Source organism: Syngnathus leptorhynchus, chromosome 6 (assembly GCF_054491065.1).
Source record: "Syngnathus leptorhynchus isolate UIUO chromosome 6, UIUO_Slep, whole genome shotgun sequence".
Lineage (NCBI taxonomy): Eukaryota > Metazoa > Chordata > Actinopteri > Syngnathiformes > Syngnathidae > Syngnathus > Syngnathus leptorhynchus.
This window is the reverse complement of record NC_141200.1, coordinates 7,548,577-7,570,135: the sequence shown is the minus strand read 5'-3', so window position 1 is coordinate 7,570,135 and position 21,559 is coordinate 7,548,577. Positions and strand designations below refer to the sequence as shown.

General features: G+C 42.0%; 1 protein-coding gene across 2 annotated transcripts in view; it reads left to right on the top strand.

Annotated features, from left to right (window-relative positions):
- pclob (piccolo presynaptic cytomatrix protein b) overlaps positions 1-19,717 on the top strand; it is a 43,721-nt gene extending 24,004 nt beyond the window's left edge. For both annotated transcript variants that reach the window (XM_085914905.1, XM_085914904.1), the window contains 23 exons: positions 15-280; positions 611-1,445; positions 1,543-2,587; positions 3,320-3,388; positions 3,715-3,741; positions 4,860-4,948; positions 6,646-6,721; positions 6,803-6,928; positions 8,382-8,490; positions 9,191-9,258; positions 9,332-9,573; positions 10,561-10,608; positions 11,097-11,227; positions 11,795-11,821; positions 12,195-12,288; positions 12,906-12,977; positions 13,058-13,349; positions 13,682-13,876; positions 15,262-15,406; positions 15,492-15,550; positions 16,491-16,628; positions 16,933-17,078; positions 17,209-19,717. In XM_085914905.1, the coding sequence (XP_085771031.1) occupies positions 15-280; positions 611-1,445; positions 1,543-2,587; positions 3,320-3,388; positions 3,715-3,741; positions 4,860-4,948; positions 6,646-6,721; positions 6,803-6,928; positions 8,382-8,490; positions 9,191-9,258; positions 9,332-9,573; positions 10,561-10,608; positions 11,097-11,227; positions 11,795-11,821; positions 12,195-12,288; positions 12,906-12,977; positions 13,058-13,349; positions 13,682-13,876; positions 15,262-15,406; positions 15,492-15,550; positions 16,491-16,628; positions 16,933-17,078; positions 17,209-17,352 (4,443 nt within the window). In that variant the 3' untranslated portion in view covers positions 17,353-19,717. The remainder of the gene's footprint in view (positions 1-14; positions 281-610; positions 1,446-1,542; positions 2,588-3,319; positions 3,389-3,714; positions 3,742-4,859; positions 4,949-6,645; positions 6,722-6,802; positions 6,929-8,381; positions 8,491-9,190; positions 9,259-9,331; positions 9,574-10,560; positions 10,609-11,096; positions 11,228-11,794; positions 11,822-12,194; positions 12,289-12,905; positions 12,978-13,057; positions 13,350-13,681; positions 13,877-15,261; positions 15,407-15,491; positions 15,551-16,490; positions 16,629-16,932; positions 17,079-17,208) is intronic.
- Positions 19,718-21,559: the final 1,842 nt, after the last annotated feature.

Here is a 21,559-nt window from a genome sequence, read left to right as displayed (position 1 = left end):
TTGATGTGTTCCAGGGTCGAGGGTCCCCCTGTAGTACAGGTAAGAAGGTCAAACGGACACTCCCCGACCCACCTCCCGAAGAAGACCCGCTAATGGGACGCGCAGGCTACAGCACCAACTCTGCCCGTCGTCGGCTTGCTCGCAGTACTACAATGGCCAGGGCTAAGATCCTGCAGGACATTGACAAAGAGCTTGATATGGTAGAGAGGGAATCTTCAAAACTACGCAAGAAACAAGCTGAACTGGACGAAGAGGAAAAGGAAATTGATGCAAAGCTACGGTGAGATGCTACAGATAAAAAAAAAAATGCTTTTATAGATTGTATGACAGTCTGTTACATGATTCTGGTTGTCACCCATAAATTTGATTAATACCATTGCTCTCATCCCTTTTTTGCGATCATCCTCCCTAATCCATCTGCATGATGCCCACACTTACTAGCTTATGGGCTAAAAGGCTGCCTTGACATCATTCAGTGAGACAGCTCCAAACTCACACATAGTGAAAGGTATTATTGTGTGAGAACCGATAGTATTTTCCTTGTTTGGAAAGTTCTAAGAAATGTTCCTTAATTAACAACAAGATGACAGATGATACTGTATTATTGCAGGTACCTGGAGATGGGTATCAATCGTCGAAAGGAGGTCTTGCTGAAAGAGCGAGAGAAAAGGGAGAGGGCCTATCTCCAGGGGGTGGCAGAAGAAAGAGATTACATGTCAGACAGTGAGGTTAGCAACATTAGAGATGACAGAGGTGATGGCCTGGAGAGGCCACGCACGGCGCCCCAGTCAGACTTTGATCAGTTCATACCCCCGCATACAGAAGCTGATTCCCAGTACAACACACTCACAAGTCCCTACTCTCATTACGGCCAGTATGTCCCCCAGACTCAAACCACAAGCCATTATACCCAACACAATCTGTATGAACCGCAGTCTGTTTACCATCAACAGGTGTCTCCGTACCAACATGTCTCAACACTTTCCCTCTCCCACAGTCAGGATCAATCAAGCAGCTACCAGCATGCTCTGCTCTTACAACAAGGAAAGCAGCGTCAAACCAACATGTCTGATTTAGAGCCCAAGATCTCCACTAACTATGAGGTCATCCGTAACCAGCCTCTAATCATTGTGCCAACCTCCTCAGAAAGCGGCTTTGGGGTGGCCCATCTCGGAGGCAAATACGGTAGCTTGGACTTGAGGCTTGGGCTAGAGGAGAGAAGCATGGCCTCTAGTCCCATGTCAAGCATCTCTGCGGATTCATTCTACGCTGACATCGACCACCACCATGCCAGGAACTATGTGCTGATTGAGGACATAGGAGAACTTACCAAGGGATCCACAGGATTGGGTACCTCTAGCTTGGGTTCTGGATTTAACCTGCCTGATAAAGAGCTATCCAAGACAGACAGACTACTTAGGGCAGCTGAAGTCAGGCGCACAGAGGTACACCCCCATCATTTTTCTTCATAATCACCTTTGTCAACTCTTTCTCCACTATCCTTTCTGTTGCACTTATAATTTTTCCTTTTCCCCCCTTTAGGTAGCAGATTTTTTAGGCCAGTCCCAACTTCAAGGTTATGGTAAAGGAGAGGAAGACAGTATGGAAGAGCCCTATGAGTTAAAGCTACTTAAGCAACAGATCAAGCAGGAGTTCCGTAGGGGAACTGAAGGACTAGAACATTTATCAGCCTTGGGCCTTCCCCATTATCTGTCCAGCGATAGCAGTTTTCGACACTTTCCTAAAGGTGAAAAATACAGCATTGGAAGGCTCACACTTGAGAAGCAGGCTGCAAAACAACTCCCAGCTGCTGTAATTTACCAGAAACAGATGAAGAACAAAAAGGCTTTAATAGACCCAAAGGCCATCACCAAATTTTCCCCTATTCAGGAGAGTCGGGATTTGGAGGCAAGCTTTGGCAGCTACATGGGATCCGGAGCTTCCTCTGTCACAAACCTGGCTGCCAGGGCAAGGCTTCTTCAGGATGAGATTACGTTTGGACTGAGAAAGAACTTAACAGAGCAGCAAAAATATTTGGGCTCCTCAGTGGGAGCTAATCTTGGTGGTTCTCTGGGGCAGTCTCTTGGACTCGGGTCCACTATTAGGGCTTCTGCCCAGGATGATGGTACCTATCCAAGTGGCAGCCGTTCCAGACCATCATCTCGTCCTTCTTCCCGACCCTCCTCTGTCTATGGCTTGGATCTATCAATCAAACGGGACCTTTCCAGCTCCTCACTACGACTTAAAACTGAGGTGGAAGTGTTGGACGCAGCATTTGGTCCTGGCGTGACCAGAACAAAGCCCACCAGTTTGCCTATCAGCCATAGCCGGGGCCGTATCCCCATCGTGGCTCAGAACTCTGAGGAGGAAAGCCCACTGAGCCCGGTAGGCCAGCCAATGGGTATGGCTCGGGCATCAGCAGGACCTCTCCCACCAATTTCTGCTGACTCCAGGGACCAGTTCGGCTCAAGCCATTCCCTGCCAGAGGTCCAACAACACATGAGGGAAGAATCTCGAACTCGCGGCTATGATCGAGATATCGCATACATCATGGACGACTTACAAGGTGCCATGTCGGACAGTGAAGGTAAATGGAACCAGAGACTGTTGCAAGAACTCAACTGTGTGGACTTGCTTGTCATGCATGCTACTGTTGAATGATCTTACATGTTATTTATTCTATCATCAGTAGTTACAGTAAGCGTTGCTAGTTCCATGTTACTGTACATTTTTTCTCTGTCATGGTGAAAATCATTCCATTAGATATGTTGCAGCATGCAGTTCATCATTTTGATGCTTCCACTTGTAATGCATAAGCTTGCGTTTATGTATGGCACAATTCAGGTCTATCAATATTTCTTGTGTGATTTCATATGCATGCACTGTCATTTTGTTTTGTATATTTTTAGTCTTCATTACATTATGTTTGTACCGCAATAAAGGTATGCAGTAATTCATTCTATTGCCATATTGTGTAAATTGTGTTAGGTTAAGTGTCTTTATCTGCATTTGATTTTGCATCCTTGCATGTTTTTCGAGATGCATTCAGCGTATATGATTTGAGTTTCTGTCCTAATAAAGTCAATGTGTTTCATATTTTCAGTTATCCTCATTGGTGTTTTCGGTAGAAATCCAGATTTGTAGCAGAAAAACACACATTCACACAACAAATTCAAAACACTGTCTTGATGAATTGAATGAGTATGACACTCACATACCATGCAGCGTGTGGACTGTTTTAGAAGGCTGTTTGTCAGTGATAAAAAAGATGATTTGTGTGCTGACCCCACATATAAATGTCAATCTGCCTTGATTACAGGACTCAGTGAGTCCGTGCTGGTGTTGAACAGAGAGGAAGCCAGAATCTTTCATGAAAGTATCGCACACGGTAGAGTATCATAGTTAACCAACTCTCAAGGCCCATTTACACACTGGTTGATGGATGAGCTTTTCCCCCTATAGTATATCTTGTGTCTTTTTCATAGTGACTCTCCTTTAAGTGTCTACAAGTAGCGGTTAGTTGGTTGCTGTAGTTTCAAGCATGCATCATACATTAACTCCCGCTTTTAATGCATGTGCCAACATACACTCCCAGTAGGCTACATAAAAGCTTAGTTCCTTGACTTTACAGGCTGCTGCACGCTTTTGTTCCAAAAAAACAACAACATTTCTTTAAAAAATATATATATAAACATATACAATTTTGTATCCCAGCTGGAGGCCCAAACTGGAATATAGAAGGTGAGACAGCATTCTCCCATGTAGCAACATACAAAATGTACGCCTCCATGTCGCACATCATTACTCTCCTGAATGATTCGCTTCTCTTTAAGTTATGAACATACTGACTGGATCCATTCTGGAATGACCCGCATCTCAGTGGTAGAAAGTCCCATGCCATTTAGTGGAACCCTTAGTTGCAATTCATTTTGGGAATGAACCATCACAATAGCGCATCTTCTGCACTGACTCAGTGAGTATGCATCATTGAGGAATGGCTGCACATCACATTGATTCCGTAAAGCATATCAGTTCCTTTTCTGGTTACACATGTTCATGTATGTTTTTCCCACAGAGATGTGTGCTTGGATTTAAGTTTCAATTACAATTAGTTTCTGATTAAAAAAAAAAAAATCAAGGTTGATATTACTGCTGCACACTGATCCTTGATAAGAATGTTTCCCTCTAATTCTGATAAGCGCTCTTCAGCCAAGATGCACAGAAAATAGGACAGGATAATAAGGCAAATTCAGTAGCTACAGAGCAAAGGGAGATTAACGTTTCTCAAGAGAATGGAATCTAAACAACATATCAATAAAAGATACTGCATAGTCATACTAACATTCTTAACCTTCCCTCATACAAGTAAACAAATTGACTTAGCCGCTATATGTTAAAAGGAAATGAAACAAGAATTAAATTAGAATTTGCTACCTATAATTTGCTAAAACTCCAGATGAAAAAAAAATATCATTAAATTGATAACCTTTCAAAAACTTATTACCATCCTTGGAAAGACAGAATAAAACGTACTAATTAGTTGGTGAAAGCATATAAAGTATATAAGCCCTGAGGATCCAGCTGATGGAGGAATAATATGTTTAAGCATCAATGGAATTTCCTCCACCGTGTCAAGGACCGTGTCAAGCCGGAGAAAATGTAATCATTTTGGGCAATATGACATCAATTGAATTGATGTGTAACAGACTTTGTGATGCATATCGGAAACAGCGTTTCCAAAGCTTGATTTGAAGATTTAGTTCTACTTTACTTACCCTAAACTAAAGCATCCAGTAGATAGACTAACCCCTATTCACTAACATTTTTTTTTTTTTTACCGGCTACCTTTCCTTGCCCAGCCTACCATCTGAGACGAGAGGACACCGACTGGTTTGACAAGCCAAGAGAAGGACAGCCACAGGCCAGGCACATGGCAGACAGGAGACAAGTGAGTTACCGATTCACTAAACAATTATACTACAGCATATTTCACACATTTCACAATGCCTACTTAACAGTAGATTTTCCAAAGAAATTAATACGATGATGCATGAGTGATGTCTAAAGGGTAGAGTGGCCAACAGTGGTGGCTAATGACCAAAATGACCAGTGACCAAAGATTTTATCATGTTTCTAGTTTATTTGGTTTAGATTTGGACTTTGATTAGTTTGGATACAGGGCCGTGGCTTGGTCACGAAATATTTCATTTAAATGAAATAAAAAAACAATCAGGGCACTACTGCTTGTGGAAAAGCTGAAGAAACAGGATATCAAAAACAACGGGCAACAAAGTAACAATTAAACACTAACAAAAAAGACTTGGGTGTGACTTGGGAAGCCTACAAAAACAAAGCACGTAGGTCAGATGGCAAAGAACAATGACCAAACACACACTGAACAGAAGGAAAGGAACTAAATACAGATAAATTGATGATTTATTGAGGAATACCTGGACAAGACATAATTGGCTGAGAAAGCCGATTGGACGATACAAGGGGCGGGGCTAACAAGAACAGGTGGGAACAATGATCTAATGATACATACAAAGAACACCAGGAAACTAAGAACATGACAAAGACCAGCCAATGACCGCATGAGCAGTGACTAAAATACAATAGAATGGAATACCTGTATTGTCATTGTACAGGGTCCGGCAAAATGATCTGACTCCGTTGTTGGTTTAATAAAATGCAAATAAATTAAAGAAACAAAAAGTACATATAATGCCATTCCGTTTTCTTTCGTTTCGTTTCATTTCATTTTTGTTTCGTTTTCTCATAATGTTATTTTGGTCTTACCGCTGCCACATTTTCTGGAGTTCTGGCGGTGTGAGGTCGGCCGGTTGATTCAATGCTGATCCACTGGCTCTGAAGTTAGTAATCCATAACAAGATCGTGTTTCGAGCAGGTACGGGATCTTGTCTACCAAGTCTGAAGCGCAAACGGAACGCTCGTTGTGTTGCAGTTACAGATTTGTTCTTGATAAACGTTTCCACAATGAAAGCGCGATGCTCACCCGTCCAATGTTAGCAATTGAAACAAAACAAATAACATTATTCGAAAATGAAACGAAAGGAAACAAAACAAAATCGCATTATATGAACTTTTCGGGGGAAAACAACGTTTTTGTTTCTTTAATTTATTTACATTTTATGAGACCTACAAATGTGTCGGATCATTTTGCCGGACCCTGTACAACCGGTATACAACAAAATTGAAAACTTGATTCAAAAGAAGACCAATTAATGATTGTGCATATGTTAAAAACACGCGCACGTATGCACGCGCGCGCACAGGCACACGCGCACGCACGCACGCGCCTACGCACGCAGGCACCCACGCACCCACGAGCGCAAGCACCCACGCACGCACCCACGAGCGCCCGCACGCACACACCCACGAGCGCACGCACCCACGCACACGCATGCACGCACCCACGCACGCACCCACGAGCGCACGCACCCACGCACGCGCACCCACGCACGTACGCACGCACACACACACACACACACACACACGCACACACACACACCAACATATTTTCATGGCAGTGAAGGTAGTGTGATCTCTAAGTTAAGAACTTTTATGCATCATTCTGATTTCTAGATGATTCCATTACGTAATGTTAATCCATGTCTTTTTCAGATGAAACTGGCCCCTTACGTCTTCCCTCACACTCGTGTCAAGCTCACCAGAGACCAGAGGGACTCTAGCGTGTCAGGTACAAAGTCATACAGACACCATGAAGAATCTCCCTTCTTGTGGACAGACCATGATTGTCACTTAATGTTTGCTTGCTTAGGGAACGGTCTGGGTATCCGGGTGGTCGGCGGCAAGGAGATCCCGGGCAGCCGAGGGGAGATTGGCGCCTATGTTGCGAGAGTCATCCCTGGTAGTGTCGCCGAACAAACAGGAAAAGTCATAGAGGGTAAGAAGACAAAGAGAGGAAGCAGAATGAGTTTCTTTTGCTTTTGAAATTGTATCATTCTAAAAGAAGAGGTTAATGGATTTTTGTTCCCATTCCCACAGTTTAAAACAGTTCCCAGGGATCTGTAATATTTTTTCCATTTTATCACAGGAAGGCTCAAGAATTACATTATACCCCCCTTCCTACTGTATAACCTCACTGAAATTAACATGTTTTGGAGGGGTGGTTCTGTCTAATCCAAATGATCCACTGACCACCCTGCCTCCCTTGCTGCAAGCCCCTAGTTTGATAAAAGCGAATGCATCCTACTTTCCAGAGATATTGTTTTGTCGCTATGGATTTAGCAAGTATGCAAGCCCTGATGAGCAACAAACACAGTCATGATTGGCTTTTAGAGATTCTGTTGTCAGGCTGTTAAAATGGCGGATCTTGGATCAGCATAGCTATAAGTCAGCCCGTTTGTGAAAGTACGTTTTCCACGTGTACGTGTGCCCTTTATTTGTAAAAAAGGGATGTTTATGAGGCTTGACAGAATCATTGAGTCACATACATGCTGTCATTTCTTGGTGCACAGAACATCACGTCCTTTCAGTGTACTTTGGATGGTGTTAGTCATTAGACTATTTTTAGCAATTCTTACACAGCAGAGGCAATTCTAACACACTGAGGTGCAATTTGCAAACAGGGGAGATTAGACGCTCAAACCAAATCTCACAAATACAGCTTGTTTTTCATGATTGTCTCTAGTGTTTATCCGCAGTGGTGACCCTCTCATGATAATTTTGACTGAGGAAGGTTACTCTATCTTTAAAAAGCTGATGTGTAGCTGAGAGTGCATGTGTTTACCCACCACATGCTGAATGGGGACGACGCAGAGCGCGGCACGGCAGAACATGCCTGCAGGTGTAAACCCAAATAGGCTGGGAAGGAGGAGGTGGAGGACAAAATGAATCACGTGGGAGGCTACATAGTGACATTTTTGGAAAAAAGACAGAATAATTTCAGCTACTTGTCGTTGATTTAGTACTTGTAAGCGAGAAGTCATTCAGTACAATTTTTCAGCAAATAGCTTCAGTTTGCACTGCTGTGGTCTTTGTTCATTGTGCAAATCAACTACCAGTGTGAATTGATGCACTCATTAAAAAAATGTACACATAGTACGATTTCTCACATTTTAGTATGTACATACCAATGCCAAGTACTGATACGTGATGTCATTGCATCTTCCAATTGTGAAGAAAATGTTTTATTTATCAAACATTTCTTGAACATGGCATCTGTTCAACACAAGATCAGCTGCAGTGGAAAAAGTGTTTTCCAGTTTGGGAAATGTCACTTTTAAAGGCAACACAACCCACAATAATGACCAAAGCTGTCATGAGGACAGACAATCCAAAACCTTAAATAATCTTATCCATATCTCATTTTTTCCCCTCCTACGACGCCATTACAGGCATGCAGGTGCTGGAGTGGAATGGTGTGCAGCTGACAGGAAAGACCTACGAGGAAGTGCAAGGCATTGTGGGGCAGCCATGTGCAGAGGCGGAGCTCTGCGTACGACTGTATGTCACAGCTGCCACCGTTTTGTTTATCTCTCCCTCTGAAATCTCTTTGACATGCTGGATTGACCTTTTCATAATATGGCCAGTGGACTTTCAATTGACACATGACACATTTAAACTATGTCTGAGAGCAAGGCGTATACAGTGATTCTCAACCACTGCCTTGACCAGATGAGATGTAAGGGGTTTGTTTACTGGTGGTGCCATCTGAGTTTGTAACTCTGAGTTACCCTACCTATAAGGTCCAATGGGTTGGAATATTTCTGGTAAATTAGGAGTCCATGAGAATTTATGAGTTAGAAATAACAATTAGGGGGATTTTGGACATTCAAACCTTCCATGGGAATTAATAAGAAACAATTTGAAACTGAGAGTGATTTATTGTAAATGTATCATATTTAAGCATAACTCAGGTTTCCCATTCGAATCCCCTATTGAAAGCCAACCTTCATTTTTTTTAATTTCTAATCTATTCTTGTTAATTCCCATGAGGTGTTCAATTTGTAAAATTCCCCGAATTTTGCAACCATAGTGACGTCATGGTGAAAAGGTCTATACGGCTGATCTCTGCATGTTTTTATTTCCCTCCTCACCCTTCTGTTCTCACTTCACCTCCTCATCATCTGACCACTCTTATTGATTGCTGCAAAAATGCAGTGGTTGATATTACAAATGTCCCCAAATGTACGATTTCAAACAGCGACCTTAACATGCTGTCCGATCCCGAGCACCCACAAGTTCTGGAGCACCACGTCCAGCTTAAGGCTGGTATGTACAATGGATTTTCATGCATGTGTATTACACTATCACAATGTGACTACACAGTTGCTTGTTTCATTAGGAGGCCAGCGTTCTCCCGGCGTAGATCCCAAGCAGCTGGCCGCTGAGCTGCACAAGGTTTCACAGCAGCAGGCGCCGGGTGCGATGGGCACGGGTCTTGAAGGACCTGCCGGTCTGGGCGTACTCTCGGCACTGGAGCGATCGGCTCTGCTGCATTCCGGCCCTGGGTCAGCCACATCCAGCGGGGTGCCCAGCCCCGGCCAGCCTGCGTCACCTGCCATAAATAAGAAACAGCGACACAAGGTACTCGAGTGGAAGATGAAATAAATTATATTATTATATTTATTTATTATGCAATACTATCCATCCATTTTCAACACCGTCTAGCCTGTTTATGGTTCCAGGGGGTGCTGGAGCCTGCTACTCAGTGTTATATAATACAAACAAAATACTAGTATCAAAATTATGATATGAAATGATAACTCTCCCTCCGTGCCCCTGTGTCCTGTTCCGACCGTAGGGCTGCCTGTTACATGCCTCAGCACCATCCTTGTTCACCTCTGCCATTTTCATTCCATTAGCGTGACATCACATAACGCGTCCAAGGGGAGGCCTTCCCCAGGGAGGAAGGTCAAATTCTATTATGCTTTACATCAGACAATGACAGGCCAATTATGATCCGACAAGTATATGCAATGGAGGTGTGCAAGGTCGCATGCATGCTCGCACGCACGCACGCACGCACGCACGCACGCACGCACGCACGCACACACACACACACACACACACACACACATTGATTTACATCACTTGTTTTGTTTGCAATTCAGTCCTCACAAAGATTTACAGTGGATATAAAAAGTTGGCACACCCCTATTCAAATGCCAGGTTTTAAGACACTTTGTAAATGAAACCAAGGTAAATCATTCCTAAAATTTCATAGAAATAATTACCACCATGAATGTGATAACTAAAACGTCTGAACTACGTTTGGAGTTAATGAGAGGCACTTTAAATAGTCGGAGGTCTGTTCTGACTCTCATTTAACATGTGCTGTAATTGGTTGAGTAATCCTGATTAGTTGAATGTTATCCTCATTGAAAAATAGTGAATTTATTTTAAAAATAGGGACATTTCTAAGTGACCCCAAACTATTGAACGGTAGTATATGAGTGGGGATGCGGGGGCTGGAATGGATTATATATTAATATCATCATGGAATAAATGTGTTTTTGTTTTTTTTATCGATCAACGAATTCAAATTATGTCTTTCTGTTCTCTCTTTTTCAGCCAACAGACATGATAAGGATGTCTCATCCCATTACCGGAGAAATTCAGGTATAAAACACATTGCACCAACAGTGAGTAATAGTAGTCGTAAGAGCTTCAATGGCGTCTGCCCGGCTTGGCGTAAAATTAAGCGCACCTCTCACATTGCCAGATTGAGCAAAGATTAACTACCGTAGTGGTGTATTAAATGGTTGCACAGATTGGCAAAAGTTTGGAGGTGGGAAGGATTCTCTGTACAGACTGGAGCAAAATGAGCACCAAACAAAGCTTGCAGAGGAAAGAAACTCATAGAGGACAAAGCTATTTGAGGACACTGGGATAAAGCCAGTGTTGAAATGGTTTAGACTTTATGTACTTTAATTTTACATCTGTTTATTTTGAGCTACTGCAATGGATTTAAGGCAAAATACTTTCAACAACCTAGAAGATAACAAACACTTTTTCCTTAATGATACTTTAAAAGCAAATAGACCAATGGAATTTCGGTCTCATCTCTTGGCCGTACACCAACAGTAACGATCCGTCTCCCAACTCAGCTGCAGATCAACTACGACAGGAATGTGGGGAACCTAATTGTTCACGTGCTCCAGGCCAGAAATCTGGCGCCGAGGGACCACGACGGCTACTCGGACCCTTTCGTCAAAGTCTACCTGCTGCCTGGGAGAGGGTAAGCGTCTGCGAGCGAGCAGTCATGTCTCTATGGAATACAGTGCAACATATAGAAACAGTTTCATTCCTTACAAGTCAGCAAACTTGCAAATTCAGCAGTTTTAAAATGGTTGTTTCCCCTGCTGTTTTTGTTGTTGTTGCTGCTCTGACTGCTCTCTTCGGGAGAGCAGGAAAGTAGCCCAGGGATCAATAGAGCCATTAGTCTCCCTAACAGTATTAAAGACATGTTTGTACGCAGTAGGGCTCGTTCCTCTCCATGTGTATGTCCAACGTTGTTGTCTGACATAGCACATACTAGAAGAACACTTTTGATTTTTCCATCGGCCAATTGCGTTGAAGTGTTGATGCTTAGTCATGCATTTCCAAGATGTAAAACCCTGTGTCTGTTTGTATGTAACCTTGGAGAGAGTATATCGGTCCGTTTCACTATCCTTTGAATGACTTTTCTTTGAGCTCGTTGGGCTTCTCTGACTGTTTTGTTTTCTGTTTTTTGTTTTTTTTGTTTTTTTTTGTTTTTCTTATTTGTGACAATCCGCCCTCCTCTTCCTCTTCTGGACTCCCTCAGCCAAGTAATGGTTGTCCAGAATGCAAGGTAGTGTGGCGCTGATCTTTGCTTTCAGTTAGTGTTTTTTTTTTTTTTTCCACCCTTCCTCCAAATTCTGTGATGTGTTACTCATCCTTTTTGTTCTTTGTGGGTCTGATCGGTGTAGTAGTAATGTTAAGACAAATTGTACCATGATTTCTGCTTCTTCCACATGCCTCTCACCTTCAAATCTCCCGTGCCTTTTTTGTACAAGAATCAATGGAAGCATTTATTATTTCATCTCTTTCAAACCATGATTTTCAAACAGTCATATTGACAAGCATCTATTCCTTTACGTTCATGTGAATGGAATATAATTCAGTCTACTACCAAGATGGCCAAATGGTGATCAAGTGTTTTGTGTGTTGCCGCAATGCTGCAGTGTGGACAACAAGAGAAGGACAAAATATGCCCAGAAGACCATAAACCCGGAATGGAACCAGACCGTCATATACAAGAACATCCATCTGGAACAGGTACATGTTCACGCATGCACGCATATTTATTTTACTCAATCGGTACTTTGGTCCTCACAAACAATTTGGTCCCAGCATTGTGAGTGTTTTCAGATCCATGTTCCAATAAACTATAACAACGCATGAGCACACACAAATGCACGCAGTCATCTTTAAAATCATTGTAATTCATTAACACACGCATGCAGATGTTGATTTTCATTAGTCGCGTTGTTTGGGATGACATTTAAGCACCCACAAAAAATTTATTTCGTTCAAAGCCATAAAAACGCACACAAATGCTTGTGCACATCCACTTTTAATTATATCACTCATTTTACTACAAAGAAACACACACTTCTGAAATACTCTCACACACAAATAAAATGCTTTCATACGCAGGAGTGAAACATTCTCTGACGCGACTGAAACGCTTTCAGACATACTCGCGAAACGATCACACAGATAAATGCTATTTTTCTTCCACACTAACTTCTGAAACGCCCCTCACACTTGTGAAATTCATTTCCTCTTATACATCACAGCATTTCATTCATGTATGTGAGAGGTTATTCTGAATTGTACCCATGACAGTCCCACATGAGTTTATTCTCTTCCAATTCTCCTCTTCAATCTAGCTTAAGAAAAAGACCCTGGAGGTGACAGTGTGGGACTACGACAGATCCTCATCTAATGACTTTCTGGGAGAAGTGAGTCAAAGCCTTTGTCTTCAAACAAACCCAGTAAATCTTGACGGGGCTTATTCTGCAATGTTTGCGTTTGAACTCAGGTTTTGATCGACTTGTCCAACACGACTCAGCTGGATAACACACCCCGCTGGTTTCCACTCAAGGAACAGAGCGAGAGCATTGAGCACAGCAGAGCCCACCACGGGGTTCAGGGGCCGCCCGGGTCTGGAACCGGGCAGGGGCACGGTGCCCAAGGTCACCTGTCAGGGTCTGGCACGGGGCCTGGGCACGGTATGGGACAAGGGCCAGAGAAGGGAGAAGGGAACTACGATTCACCCGTTAACTCTGTAATCAAGAGCAGAAGCCATGGAATCTTCCCTGATCCTTCGAAAGGTGAGGAAAACACTTGGCTTATAACAGGTGACCAAGCGTAATGGGCCGCTCGTCCACTTTAAAAACACTGAGACCTACAATTGGGATTGTCTACATCTGCTCGCCTATGCAAGAGCAGGGGACGTTTAGGTTCCAATTGACGTGTATACACTCACCAAGGACAGTTCAGTTTCATTCATCATCTTTCACAGCTGCCCAGCATGATTGTTTATTTGTAGAAAGCCTTGACAGAATAAATGCTAAGTGAATGCTGTCTAGCGTCCCTCCTGCAAGGTAACAATGACTAAAAAAATGGATGCTAACACAATAAATCCACACTATCGTCACAACAGATTCGCAGATGTTGTCCTTGGAAAAATCTCACAGCAGCCCAAGCAGCTCCAAGTCTTCCTCGGATGGCCAGCTCCGTTCGCACGGGCCGTCGCGGAGCCAAAGCAAGAGCAGTGTCACCCAGGCCCACCTGGAGGATGCAGGGATAGCCATCGCTGCCGCCGAGGCTGCCGTGCAACAGTCCCGCCTGCAACCAAGTAAATCCCTTCCCTTCCCTTGATGCACATCCTTTGACACACTTCTCCCCTATTTTTCCCGCTCCCCACTTGTGCATGTAGCTAACACTAAAACCGCAACTTAAACAGTTTCACTTTTTGAATTTACTTCCAGTGAACCCTTGCGCGTTTGCGATATCGCATTCCTGAGTTTCATGTATTTTCTTTCCTTTTATTAGGAACCTTTCCACCGTTATTATATCGAATACTGAACAATGTAAAAGTCCTGTTCCTAAAACAAATGAATATGCTTGTTTTCCTGAATTTAACTCAAACAAATAAAGCCTCTAACTTATGTTATAAATCACCAACCTTCAAATATAAAAACTTAGTGTGCATGTGCCAATCCCAAGCATCTGGTTTTTCTAAATCCCTGAAACCAATGCGGGATGGTAGTCCCTGAAGTTAGCAAAATGGACAAAATATAATCATAATAATAACAATAGATTTCTATTATGTGTTCTAAAGTATAAAAGCATGACTTTGCAGCTCCCCTGGCTTTTCTACTGCCGCTCTTTGTGTGTGTCTTTGCATGCGTTTGCCATGTGAATGCACCACAAGCAAATGGCAACACACACAAATGCACATACACGCCCACATATGGCACACAGAATCCCCCCCCCTACCTGCTACTCCTCCCCGGACCCCAACCCTTTTTACTCCCTCTGCCCTCAACATATGGCGCTCAAAGCAGGAAACAGCATCATTGCGAGCCTCATCCACCAATGAGCGCAGAGAAAAAGGGAAGGTGAGGCAACATACAGGAACAATAATCAATATCATTATCCAAAAAGATACTAAAATGATTTAAACCTTAGTATAAGATTGTAAATATGTGAATAACAGACATGATATAAATAAATATTGTAAGAAATGTTTCCTCAACTGTAAACATGTATGTACTGTATTCCCTTAACAATATATTCTTTGTATCAATTGATTTTGTTTTGATTATAATTACTAAGTCACTGATTTTATTCCAAATATGGGCACTTGTTGGTATGGGTGGAACAACTTTGCCAGAATATTAGGTCCATCCACAGTCACGGAAGAGTCAATAAAACAACTGCTGACTTATCAGTATTAAAATAGAGACTAAAGAGTCTATAGTCAGTCTATAGTATAAACTATAATATAGTGACTATAGAATATACTGCTAGTAGCATTAATACTACAGTATATGGTATAAGGAAATAATATGGTGCAACAGATGTCTAATAAAAGCCTACTAAGTCGTACTAAAATAATAATGATAAAGTAGGAGTTATATACTCACACACACACACACGCACATATAAATATGTAAAATATATATATTAAAAAAACACTCTCTCGCTTTTTCTTCTCTCTCTTTCTCTCTATGACAGGACCAGGGCACCGGCTAGGCGACGTCTCAGGGCCAGTGGTGCTGTCTGCCCCAAGTCTGGTGAGCGATGCCTATGGGGGTGGTCTGGATGGAGGTGAGGGTGGAGGGACCGGAGTGGACAGTGCCATATTTCAAGTCCCCCGCATGTGAGAGAATACATTAAACCAACATTTAAAACTCGACTGTGACTGACAGTGCCAATGCTAATGTTGTTTGTCCTTGTTGTCGCAGTGGTACGACAATTCCCAACGGAACGGACAAAAACCACATTGGAACTCCTGAGAATGAAGGCAAGCGGCTTACATTGAGAACTAGAGGACAGTGAATGTAGCATATTCATAAATTTGCTGATTCTCACACTTTTTGGTAACCTGACCTTTTGATATTCACCAGCAAACCTTCACAGTTTTTGTGCTAAAGCCAAAGTATGTAGATGTCCTCCAAATATTGTAGTTTGTACAACTGATATATAGACTGATGATATTTTGGATAGTTTTCATTTGAGTTCAAGTTACTCAAAACCAGAAATAAACTCTTGGTACAAACAGTTGAAAACACAAATAGAAAACAAAAACACAACGCGCATGAAACACACACAACTACTGAACTAACCACCTCATTGCAACACCTAAGACTCGCTAGGCCACGCCCCTTTAAGGCACACATCAACACACACGTATACAACAGCTTGGGTGTGTGACTTGCGTCTTAATTGTACCTTATATAAACAGTTCATTTCTTTACATTCTCTTGAAATATGAAATACTTTTTACAATGAAATGTAAACCATGTCTCAATTGTGTTTTGAGGTGGGTTGGACTGTCAAGGGACCACAATGTTAGATTTCTCATATTTGCAGTATATGTCACCACCTGCTGGCCACTCAGTAACGATAAAAAGAGTCCGCAACTTATTGAAATGCCAGATTTTTGTGATATAAAAATGGAACGAAGATAATAGTTTCATAGCTTTTTCCTCAGTTAATATGACCTATAACCTTGACAACCCAATTGAAAAAAAATATTTTTAGAGAGGAAGTAAGGAGAAACACTCGAGGTAATGTGATTGCATAATTGTGCACACCCCCTTGTAACTGTAAATGTGGCTAATCAGTCACATTGAAACTCAGTCATCATGCGGCAGCCACCATTTAAAGTGCTTCCTATATAAAGTTCAGCCGTTCTAGCTGGCCTTTCTTTTTTTTTTTTTAACCATGAGCCTTTTTTGTAGGTGGGAAAACTCAAGTGATGGGTGAGATCAAGGTGGCCCTGAAGAAAGAGGTGAAGACAGACGGCGACCAGTTGGTCCTGGAAGTCCTGCAGTGCAGAAACATCACTCACAAGTTCAAAAGTCCCGACCACCTCCCAGGTGGGGGTGAACTGCAACTGTGTTTTTACATGTGGATATCAAAGTGTAACTCCAAAGAGAGGTTCATTCCTGAAAATATTCCAATAAATATCCACGGGAAGTTCCACAGGGATTTTGGAAATTTTGAGCTTAATCTAAACATTGTATTTTGTCTTCTGAAGATACCCATGTGAAATAATATTTTCAAAGCATTATATTTCAACTTATTTATTTGTAAGCACAATTTTTGATGACATTTTAAATAATTTGGCAAGCCGAATCTGAAAAGAATTTTTTGTCTACTTTCGCCCCTGTGCTCCATCAGACCTGTACGTGAAGCTGTACGTGGTCAACGTGGCCACTCAGAAGAGGATCATCAAGAAAAAGACCAGGGTTTGCCGTCACGACCGGGAGCCTTCTTTTAACGAGACCTTCCGCTTCCCACTTAACCCCACGGGACACTCTATACAGGTACGCCTAAAAAAAAAAGAAAAAAAAAAAAGTACACGCTGCAGTCTTGTTATGGTTTTATGGTTCTGTGTTCTGACAAGCATGACAGTTGTGCAAAACACGGAGCAGCTTCATTGTTCTGCCTTTACAGCTTTTCCTGGTCTCCAACGGAGGCAAGTTTGTGAAGAAGACTCTGATTGGGGAGGCCTACATCTGGTTGGACAAGGTGGATATGAGGAAGAGGGTGGTTAGCTGGCACAAGCTGCTCGTCAGCTCGGCGCCCAGCAACCTCTGAGCAGATAATGCAATCATAATCAGAATCATCACCATCATTTCATAAAGAAAAAACATTATATTCATTGACATCCATTCAGGAGGTTTGACATGCTATCAACTGCCAGCATCGACTTGGACTTGTGTTATCCTCATAGCAGAAATGTTGGAATGGTTTGTGGATTGGAGAGATATTATACAGAGAATATAAATACATGTATACACAGTATGATGCAGACAGATATGTTAAATAATAGCATTTGCCTGTTGATAATCTTGGAAAGTATTGCACGCGTCGAAAGACCCAGAATGCTAATTGTCGTTCTAGAATTTGGAAACCATGTGCCGGCGCTGGAAGTGACGTCATGGAGCCAAAATTGCGGATGAAAATGCAGCCTTTGAATTTGGATCCCGCTAATATGCTCTGATTTGTTCTGACTCAAATCCGAAAATGCTGATTCGGTCTTGGTTTTCAACAGCTAATTGACAAGTCAAGTCACCATCGATTTGTTCACATCCATTTTTAATCGCTTATCCCCATTTGGGTTGCAGGCAGGAAGTCTAGTCAATTTGACTTTGACCCAGGATTGGTCACCAGTTCAATCATAGAGAACAAATAGGTAAACAAAAACTATTTCCCATTGAGCTTGTCCTCAATAAGGTTCCATGTAGACTTGACCATATCCTGGCTGACCCTGGATTGGTCACCACTCAATCACTCAGCTAGGCAAACACATCAATTCTCAATATCTTGTGTCCTCATTTGTTTGGGTGAGCTGGAGGCTATCCGAGCTGACTTTGTGTGCGGAAGGACACCTTGGATTGATCACAAGACACAGATAGACAAACAAGCACTAACTTTCACCTCGATTGATACTGTAGCGACTTATTCTTAGATGAACCTAACATTTACAATTTTGTAATGTGCTAAGAAGCTGTAGTGCTGAAGCTAGGCCCTCTCAACTGTAAAGCAGAAGTGCTTACCACTACTACAAAAAGAAATATTGCTGAAGGATCAAAGAAATGTTCTTATGATACGTGACAGGTTGCCGTAGGGTCCCCATACTTGCCCTCAAGACGTTTACGAGTGGCCCACGACAATGGTCACATGCAGTCAGCCTTTTGCACATAATGCAGTACCGCGGGGATTGTGCCGACACTCGAGGATGACTAGTGTTCGTTTATCTCGTATCAACACCTCCCTCCCGGTCAAGGTTCCTCTGTTTATGTGTGTGTGCGTATGTGATACTCCCGGTGCAACATGGTGAACCAGCCTACTTCACTGCCTCTGACTAAAAAACACACCGTGGGCACTTAATTACAGTGCAGGTCAACCCTGTATAGTGTCGTGACCATATTGAAAAAAAAAAAAAGTCATAAAACACAAAAAGCGTCAATGTGCATATCACTAAATATGAAGAGGCTAAGAATAAGATGTCACTTCAACAGCAAAAAAACAACAACTTGAAAATATATTACAATAAGAAAAAGAAAATGGAGGATTTTTGTGGTATCGTGCCATTTTTTTTTGCTTCTTTTGAGGTACTTCTATGCAACATTTTATTTTTTTGTAATTATATGTCTGTCTGTTGAAAAATAAGGTCTAAAACAAAAAAGAAGGACGGAAAGTATTTTATTTTGAAATGGATTTGATTCTATTTATAGGCGTGGAAGCTTGTGCACTTTATGGTTTTCCTCATTCATGTGTTGTAATGTTTCTGCACTGGAATGAATTGAAAACGTGGCAGTAGAATGTTTAACGTGGCGTGTATTTATTTATGTCTATGTAGCAGATTTGAAAGAATAACAAAAAATATATATGGAGAAAGAGAGAGAAATAGATGGGGGAGTTCCACAAAATGGCAATGCACAATCTGACCGTCCCAACGCGAACAGCAGTCTACTTTAAAGCAAGTGAAAGCTTTGTTTCCATGCAAAATTCTCTCTTAATGACTGTTTCCCAGTTCGACTCTTCTTCACCGTTTGTCCAGTTGCCTGTTGATCGTCCAATCATCCATCTGCGTGAATGTGAATTTGACAGTGTACATAAAGTATTTATTTTCTACAGAGTGAATGTTTATTTTGTCCAAATATGAGCATGCGAGGGGGTGCGAAAAGAGATATAAATTAAATGTACAGTAATTAATGCGTGTCTATAGTTGTACAACAAAGATGAGAGGGAAAAATGTCTTCATGTCGTGGATGTTGCATGTTCGGTCCGGCACATTATGTATAAATTGATCTGTATGCTGACTGTAAAGAAATATGCTTGTAAAATGGTCTTGTTTTTCCAACCCAAAAATAATAATAATGTAATGGTTATGTGGTTGTACACAGGATGTGTTTAGACATTATGCAAATTGTGCTGTAAAAAAAATAAACCCCTCCACGAGTCAGACAGAATAAATATTAGGAAGAGACTATATTACAAATGCAGAGTGGCATTTGGTCTATTCTTTCATGCATGAATTATCAATTATGTCTCAAAGCACTAGTGACTTATGCAACCTCCAATAAATCTGCAGTGTGCAGGTTTCAGGCAAAATACATTTTATAATAAGATTATTATTATTATTGTAAAAAAGTAGTTTTCCTTTGATCTAAAGACATTCTGAATATTTAATATTATAAATATTTAGTATTATAAATATTAAATGTTTAGGGACAATCCTCTTCCGTACAGCATGGTATATCCATTTAAACAATTTATATTTACTTGTTCCAACACCAAAGGTGTTGTATGGTCAATGTATGGCCTTTAGAGGGCAGCATTACTTTATGAGTAATAAGTACGTACCTCAGGAACCCAGGCTGCACGAGCTTCCAGTGAATTATGCTGAATTATCCTGTCCTCGCTCGTGAACAAGACCCCAAGATACTTGAACTCCTCCACTTGGGGCAGGATCTCATCCCCGATCCAGAGAGGGTATTCCACCCTTTTCTGACTGAGGACCATGGACTCAGATTTGGAGGTGCTGACTCTCATCCCTACTGCTTCACACTCGGCTGTGAACCACTCCAGTGGAGATCACGGCTTGAAGAAGCCAGCAGCACCACGTGTGCAGAAAGAAAAGATGCAATACTGAGGTTCCCAAACCGGACACCCTCAACGCCTCGGCTGCACCTAGAAATTATGTCCATAAATGTTAGGAACAGAATCGGTGACAAAGGGCAGCCTTGGCAGAGTCCAACCCTCACTGGGAACAAATTAGACTTACTGCCAGAAATGCGGATCAAACACTGGCATCGGTGATACAGGGACCAAACCGCCCTTATCAGTTGGTTCGGCACCCCGTACTCCCGTAGCAGCCTCTACAGAACTTCCCGAGGGACACGATCGAATGCCTTCTCCAAGTCCACGAAACACATGTGGTTGAGCAAACTCCCATGCACCCTCGAGGATCCTGCCGAAGGTATAGAGTTGGTCCACTGTTCCACGGCCAGGACGAAAACCACACTGCTCCTCCTGAATCCGAGATTCGACCTTCCGATGGACCCTCCTCTCCAGTACCCCTGAATAGACCTTACCAGGGAGGCTGAGGAGTGTGATTCCTATTTAGTTGGAACACACCCTCCGGTCCCCCTTCTTAAAGAGGGGAACCACCACCCCAGTCTGGCAATGCAGAGCCACCATCCCCGATGTCCACGCAATGCTGTAGACGGGTGTCAGCCAGGACAGTGGGACACGCAAACCCCTCCACTAAGATAAGGTGACGACTCACAAAGTAATCGCAGTTCAGTTGTATTTAACTTTTCAGTACAGAGGTACTGAAATGAATGCCTTTACTTATGTTTTGTTTTTTTCAACAGAAGAATAAATGCGGACAAGGCTTTCAATATAACATTTTCTTTTCTTGTTTTGTTTTAGTAACATGTTATTTTTGAAGAACACAATCTTACAAGGCAACTGCATTGTAGTTTTTATTATTTTAAATTTACTTGGAGAGCCAAGCATTTTTTGAAGCAGTACCTGGTGTAAAAAGTTATTCAGAAAAATTCTGAAAAAATCAGCCAAACGTGTGTCTTTTAAATGCATCAATCCCATGTAGAGATGTGAAGTAATTATCATGATCACGTCCGTCAGTTCTTTCAAATTTTAGGACTTGCATCGTCAAAGCCTTGTATTCGACATAAAAGGTGTTGCTTGGATGAGTCTGACACCTATTATTCAGGATATAGTGATATTCTTTCTTGTTAATGAGAAAAAAGAAGTTATGAATATCTGCCGA